At 26.2% G+C, this 8,205-nt stretch overlaps 1 protein-coding gene across 1 annotated transcript; it reads right to left on the bottom strand.

The window, feature by feature from the left end:
• Positions 1-784: 784 nt before the first annotated feature.
• Positions 785-6,551, bottom strand: LOC145839053 (coiled-coil domain-containing protein 171-like). The gene is made up of 9 exons (XM_082946664.1): positions 6,548-6,551; positions 4,535-4,692; positions 3,861-3,935; positions 3,134-3,279; positions 2,681-2,762; positions 2,436-2,495; positions 1,856-2,002; positions 1,358-1,503; positions 785-911 (listed from the first exon to the last, which is right to left on the bottom strand). Exons 1-9 carry the CDS (start codon positions 6,549-6,551, stop codon positions 893-895), a joined length of 837 nt encoding a protein of 278 aa, XP_082802790.1. The 3' UTR covers positions 785-892.
• Between the last annotated feature and the right edge of the window lie 1,654 nt (positions 6,552-8,205).

Below are 8,205 nucleotides of genomic sequence, written 5' to 3' on the forward strand. Positions count from 1 at the left end.
TTAAAAATAAATAAAGCGATTAATTAATATAACGTAAGGACAACAACTAAAACTTATAAGGAAAACAATACTTTCTTATATATATGGTGAACCTAATAACTTTCAAAATCTGCGCACAGTAAATTGATAAAAAAAAATTGTAGTTGATTATAAATAATTTTACTGTTGAAACTAATTATAGTAAGGTTTACAGCAGAGTTTCCCAAAGTGGGCCAATTTCAGATACTCAGGGTGCCACGAGCAGCAAAGGGGTAAGAGAAAGGCCATGAGCAGTAAAGGAGCCACAGGGGGGCCATGCAGTCATAGTTTGAAACTTACACTAGATATTCAAAAAAAAAGGTCTTAGATGCTTTTAATGGCAGTTTAGAAATGAAGTGAAAAAAAGTCTTATATGTTTTTATGGTAGTTTTTGAGTAATCTTGTTGAAAGGGCCATGACTTTTTTAATTTCTTTAAAGGGGGCCATTTGCAAAAACGTTTGGCAAACCCTGGTTTACAGTAATCATGCTTAAAATTAGAACATATATTTTTAGAATTGAAATTAAGACACACTATACACTTATACAGAAGAAAACTTTAGTATTACTCAACTTATGTAGTATAATAATTCACAGGGACACCTTTGAAAAACACAGGTATAACAAACACTTTAACAGTAATTACAAACAATAAAATAGTCAATTAAACGTAAATCGTAAAATAACAAGTACTACTAAACTAAGTACTAAGTTTTAAATGCAAAGTGTTACTACAAATAATTGTAAAGCAAATCAATAATAATGTTTGAGTTTCACAGTGTAAAATTAAGATAGTCAAGTCGCACATCAAGTAATACAGCAGCCGATATAAAATATTACAGAATTTTTTCGTGTTGAACTTTCTGTTGGGATTCTTCACGCCTTCTTGGGGCTGCTGAAAATATTTAAAATGTTGGTAAATTTAAAGACCGCCACTTACAAGAAACAATAAAACTCAAAAACATAAAACCAAATTCAATTAAAAGATTAAAAACAATATTATAATTATAATAATTATAATAAAAACAATAAGATCAAAATAAAGCTTTTAATATACTAGTTAAAACAACATATTTCTAAAAAGAAAATAATAAGACAAAACTTTATAAGGTAACCTTATACAACACAGCTTGTGGTTTTCTATTGTAATAAAGTTCAAAATTATAAAAGTCTCTTAAAACTTGCTAATAACAACAATTTTCATTATACTTAAGTAACTCTGAAAGTTTTTATGTTAATAAAGTCATAATAAGACTTAAGCTATATTAGATAATTCAATAGAAAACTGTTTCGTTATAATTTTAACTAAAGAAAATACTATTATTAGCAGTAACAAGAAACCTGTTTTTAAGCTCATAAATTTCCTGAGAGCAGTTTTTCAGAATAGAAAACTGTTGTTCGAATTCTGCTTGCCGTTCAATTTCGTTTTGTAAATTGCTCAATTGGTTATTTACATTCTCCTTCTCACACAAGCTTTCAACTGTTTTCTGAAAAGAGTATTTCAGTTTGAAAAAAAAAAAATGAAACTAACTTAGAACAAATATTTATACACATACATTTGTTACATGTAGTAAGACAATACTAAGACAACTAAATTAAAATACCTAGATTTGGAAATATTGTCTTTTAGATGAGTTTTTGGCTATCAAGAGGCGTTAATTAGTGAGGCGGCGAAATAGTAAATGGGTAACTAGTTAGTAAAGGGGCGGTATAAAATTTTTATTTTTCAACTTCTGCCAAGTGGGTCGTTGTTAAAATAAGTTTGGGAAACACTGCTCTAAACCCACTGAAATGACAGTAAAGTTCTTGAGCAAATACCAAATTGAACCAATTAAAAACCTTGTTCAACTTTTCTCTGACGTTACAGCTGTGAAACTCTTGTTTCAATTGGTCGATGTGGCGCTCGTACGAAGCTAATTGGTCTTCCAAATGGTTGATTCGCTTCACTGCGCACGACTGAATCCTCATAAACTCGTTCACTGTTCTCTGTTGACATATAAAGATAGTGTAAATTTTTAAAAGCTGATAACATTTTATTTATTCGAAACAGTTTTATTTATTGACCTTGTAAAGTCCTCTGTGAATAAGTGGTAAGAAAAATCTATGGTAAGCTTAAGAGTTTTGATATTTTTGAAATTACTATGGCTTTAGCTATCAAAAACATTTCGGCTAAATTATAGTATTAAAATCATAAAAATTTGCAAAAATTAAATTCTTTTTTTAAAAGTAAATAAAGGTAAGGTGTATTAAAAGTTGTGATTTATTAAAATTTATAGAAACTTAAAAGATCAAATACTTATTAAAAAAGGTAAAACTAACAGAAAAAGTTTAGATAAAATATATAATTAACACATATTTATAAACAAAGAGTGCAAATTTAAACAAATAATATATTTATCAACAAATTAAACAAACTAACTGTTGCAATTTGCATACTAGATCCACCTTTTTCAATTAACTTGTCATGATGCGATTTCAGCTGGTAAAAAATATATAAATTCAACGAGCGTACTCACTAAAATCAGGTTTTTAGCTTTGCTTGCTACAACTTTATTTTATTTTTTTTTAATTTATGGAAGTAAAAGGTAGTCAAATTTAAGAAAAATACATTATCAAAATAGAAAACTAGTATATATTTGAAAAAGTTTAAATAACATATATTACTTTTTCAAAAACATCTTTATCGTTGAGGTCATTCAGATTGTTTTCAATCGTTTTGAAGTAATTAGTTATAAAGTTTTTCTCTCTGTCAGTTAAAAGTTTTATTAAAAAGTTATTCATACTTTTAACAGATGTAAAACAAATATTAAAAGATAACTTTAATGTTCTCCAAGCCAAAGAATGGAAGTTGAAATTATACTATATTTCAACATGTATATTCTTAAACTGATTTAAACTTAAATAATAAAACATTCAGTTTATTTTTCAGTTTGAAAACGGAATAGCTTAACCTAAATATTCATTCTTAAAATTGAATATAAAACTTGTACCTAAAATAAAAAGCTCAAAAAGAATATTATAGTTTATAAAAGCTCAAAAGTAAGTTCTAATTAAATAAAAATAAACCAACTACTCAAAAACAAACTCAATATACAATTTATTTTCACTATAACTTACCCGACTGCTTTTTTCAAAGCTGATTTTGCTTGATTTAAAGTCTTTTCCAACTCATCTTTTTCTTTTGTGATAACTTCTACTTGTTGTGCAAAATGTTGACTTTCGTGAACTCTTCTTTTCACCTCTAACCGCGCATCAGTTAAATCCTATTTAGTTAAGATAGTTACTAAATCATAGTTAAATAAAATTTAAAGAGATTTTTTTTGAATTTTTAACAATTTCTTTTGCACTATAAATTAAATTTTCAAAACCTTTAGATTATAATAAAAAAAACTTGCAACCAAACTAAACTAAAAACCTTATTTTTTTACAAATAAGTAACATTTATAATACTTAAATCTTTTTAAGAATTCATATAACTCGAAAATAAAAACCACATAACAATATTGCAAACATTTAAAATTACATGAAGTCTCCTAATAAGTGGTTTAATTTAACTCCTTATTGATGTAAAAAACAAAGATTATTTTTTTAACTTAACTATACAAGCGTTTGGAAAAAAACTCTTATTAAAAAATGAAAAGATTTCAAATTTATTTAATTCTGAAAAATAAAACTTTTGTTTACTTTTATTTCATTGAAGTTAATTATTAAATCCTATCAAAATATATACAATTCATATTTTAGTATTAAATATTATTAAAAAGCCGGCATCAGACTTCATTGTGTTGTTAAGCTAACTTATGGAAGTTTAGTTAATATTTAATGTAAAAAATTTTAAACTTACAGAAACTGCTTCATTGAGTGTCTTAAGATTTTGTCTTTCATTTTTAGAATAATTCTTTAACTTTCCCTTCATTTCCTATAATTTTTTTTTTAATTACCATAAAACTAAAAAAAAGTTGTCATAAAATGTATAAATAGAATTTTACAGTTTAAAAAGATAATTTTATCATCGTACAACGCAAAAAAATTTACAGACAAGTTCAAAGTTAGTTAAAAACTTAAAAGAAAATAACAAAATATTTAAGTGTTGCACATTTGTTAAACCAGTATATTTTATCTCAAAAACAAAATTTCAAGACTAAAGTATCAAATGTTGCAGGCAAAGTAAACTTACAAAATAGCTATAGTTTAAAATTTATTAAAGTTTGATATTGCCAAACCAGAATTTCCCAATATTTTTTTCAAAAGGCCCCCTTTAATTAAAATTAAAAAGCTACAGCCCCCTCCAACAACATTTCTCAAAAAACTACCATTAAAAACGCTTAAGACCTCTCATGGCCCCCTGAATTTCTGTAATGGCCTACTTTGAGAAACTCTGGTCTAAACGTAGTTAGAATTGGTTAATAAAACTTCAAATACTTAGTTTATGTAATATACATTCATCCTGTAGTTCATATTAGTTTTAACTAAATTACACGTTATAAGTTATACAACAAATCTAATAACAAAATTAACTTTGATCTTATCAGATTGTTCCTGAAGTAGCGATTGGCTGGTCTTTTCACGCTTCAGCGCATTTTTCAGCTCCTTTGTGACGTCATCGCAGTGAATCAGCTTCATTCTGACGTCATAATCCCTGTTCTGAAGATCGTTCAAGTTTTCTTTCATCGACGCTGAACATTTAAATGTTTAAGTGATAAAGAGTTTTGAAGCTTTGATACACACAAAATCTTGATGAGACAAAAGTTTACAAAAAAAAAACTACTTATATTTAACATTTTTTTAAATATGACGTTGTAATGTAACTCAATAAACTTAGACAGTTAAAAATTTAAAGCTTTAGGCTGAAAAATGTTTCTTTTGTGTGTTAAACCACAGTAAGAGTATTTTTAAATTATATTTTTATTTTTTTCTCTCTTCGATCTTTTCCAAACTCACAGTTTTTTTTATCGAAATTAACAGCAATAACCGTATCACTGGCCTTAAAAAAATTCAGAATGGCACGTATTTAACTTTAGGTGGTCACTTTATACGGTGAAACAGATTAAGTGTAGAAAGCCAAGTTTTAAAAGTTTAGGGTTAAGGAGTGTGATAAAAAACCGGTGACTATCGACAAAAGGTTAAGGACATATCAGTTTAAAAACTACTATGATTGTGGTTTAATATTTTAGTTTAAACTTGAACATGACTGTTTTGGTTTATGTTAAGATTTCTAATTATTGGTTAATTTAGAATTATAAAAGGAGTTTCAAGGTTTAATAACTAGAGTTTAAAAGTTAGGGGTGTTTTGATTAAGGATAATGTTTTACAATTTTCGTGCAAAAATTACAAGTAGTTTTAAATTGGTATACTATCAAAATCCACCTGCGTTCAAAATCCAGCGATTTTTTCTTCTTCTTTATTTATTAATTTATTTTTATTTTTTTAATTTATTTTTTACTATCACTGTTACCCTTAAGGCCATAGGGGGGGTCCACTTTGTTTTTTACAACTTGATCTTATTTTGTAGAATTTAATCTGAGCTATCAGACTTTTTTAACTGCTTAAAAAAACTCAAAGTAACTTTTGAGATATAAGCGATCAAAGAAAGGGCGTTCAATAGGTTCCTTATGGAAGGCAAAAACTAAAAATGCGAAAAAAGACTATTTCACTAAAAATCTATCTCCTCCTTCATTTTTTGAGTAATCTTTTTCAAATTTTTACAGAATGTGTATCATTAAACTTTAAAGAGATCTATTGTAGGAATTTTTTTAATTTTGAGTAAAAAAAATATTATTGTCAAAAAACTACCCTTTTTTTTAGTTTTTTGTGGATAAAATTTTTATTTTTCAAAATTTCAAAAATTCCAACATTCAAATTCTTCAAAATATTAAAAGGAACATTTCCTGAAAATTTGAAGTCTCTAGGTCAAAAAATGAAGGAGGAGATAGGTTTTTAGTGAATTTTTAAATTTCCGAGAAAATTGACCCCGAAAAATTTGCGGTCCATACGTTTGTATCGGAAACTTTTTACAAAAAATAAAATATCTCAAAAGTTAAATTATATTTTTGAATCCATAAAAACAGGCTTGTAGTTTGTATTTAAAGCTTTCATATAAAATCCAAAGTTATTTTTTGTAAAAAAAAAAGTCGGACCCCCCCCCTATGACCTTAACCCTCGATCGGTAAACAGTTCTCGAACTTGACTGGGTGGATTTTGATCGGGTGGATTTTGAACGTATCCCTTCAATTTTACTTGAAATGTTATCACAACTTATTTATAATCCTTGTGAACATAATGACAGTTCGAAATGTGCAAGTCAGTTATATTGAGTTGGAATAAGTATATGATAAGATATAAATTTTTTTAATGTAAAAAGCTTGTTTAGTACAAAAACAATTAAGTAACTAGAAAAATAATAAATATACATAAAACTTTTACCTATAATTTAAAAGTACGACTATTTTTTACTAAACTATAAACACAGTTGTAAAGTAAAAAATAACAGAAGCTTAGACCTTGTTATTTTAAACACTTAACAATAATTACCCATGTCTTTCTGATAATTTTCAATTTTAATCGAAAGCTGACAGTTTTCGTTGTCAATTTGCAGTTTCTCTATTTCAGCTTGTTGCAATAATTTTGTCAGATGAATGAAATGATCTTTTACTTTCGATGTCAGTTGCTAAAAAAGTATAAAGTAATTTAAATTAAAGGTTTGGAAGATATGTTCATGAAAGACAGCCAAGTACAAATTAGCTACTAAAAGTACCAGTTTAAAGTTTGAGTGCTTAAATTATTTTGAACTAGACTAAAACTAAAGAAGGAATAAAAATTAAACTCTAACCAGCAAAAGTAGAAGAAGTAAAAACACTAAAAATAACTTTGTGGCTCACTGTTTTTTGTATTCACATTACTGCTAGTATAAGCAGAGTAGGAATAATTAACTAAAAGTATACTGCATCAGACAATACAATTTAAATACAATTCTAAAACTAACTTTAGGTGAATAATAAGTGGAAACTTCTTTATTTTTTGTTAGAACTTTCTCTAACCCTAGTTTCAAATCTTCGTGTAAAAGATTTTGACGCCTGAAAAGAAGTTATATAAGATAGTAAACAAACTTTTAATAAAAAATTAAATTAAACTTTAGCCATTATACTTTTAAATAAAGTTTATCATTCCATCTAAAAAACATCAATAACGTTAAAAAGTTAAAATATTAGGTTGTAATCTAGTTGTGCTAGATACTAATGTTTTATAAAACCTCTAAAATAAAACAAAAAATACTTTAAAATAACCTTAAGTAATCTATATTACTTTAATAAAACTAAATACTTATAAAAGTTTCACCTGTAAACTTGGTTGTTGTCATTATTATGTTCGAAATAATGTTGTGTCCATTTAGCCAGTTTAACGAAAACTTTTTTGCAGGCTGCACTCAAACTTGTATCTGAAATGCAAAGTAAGTTTAAGACAAAGTATCAACATGTTTAATTATGCTTCAATCCTGAAACTTAGCAGAAACTAGAAACAAAACTAAATGTTATTTATATTTAACTAGTCAACTATTTACTTGTTGTATCACTGTTATTTTGAACAAGTTTTTCTATAGGTTTAGTTGCATTAGCGATATTTTGCAATAAGTTTTCATCTTTTTCGAATAGTTCTTGCAAATTTGTCGTTTCATCTGATTTAGCTAAAAAAATTTGCAAATTAGGTAAAAAAATTTTTAATAGCTTATACAAAAAAAAATTGATTTATATTTTACAATTTTTTTTGCTGAAAAACTACTTAATTTTATTCATTTATTGCTTAGACTTTATTTAACGTACAGGACCTTTTAACTTAACTTTCAACTTTAACATAATTTTGAATCGATTAATAGGACCTATCTATTTTTAGAACTTAAAAAAATGTTTATTTGCAAAAATTAATCAAAATTAAGCTTTATCAAAAGGCTCTACAATAGTTTAACACAAATAAATATCAAATACATTCAGTAAATAATAAATAAATAAACTTGATTCTTACAGAAATGTTAAGTTACCATACACTTTTTAATAAAAAAACAAAACAAAAAACTTATTTATGTGTTATCATACGTATTTTTTTTATTCTAATAATTTCTTTAATCTTTCCTTACATTACTTAATTGTAATGTTCTGTTACATAATTACAAAAAACATAAATAAAAAATGTATACA

This window comes from Thalia democratica, chromosome 6 (assembly GCF_965202585.1).
Source record: "Thalia democratica chromosome 6, ktThaDemo2.hap1.1, whole genome shotgun sequence".
NCBI classification, from domain to species: domain Eukaryota; kingdom Metazoa; phylum Chordata; class Thaliacea; order Salpida; family Salpidae; genus Thalia; species Thalia democratica.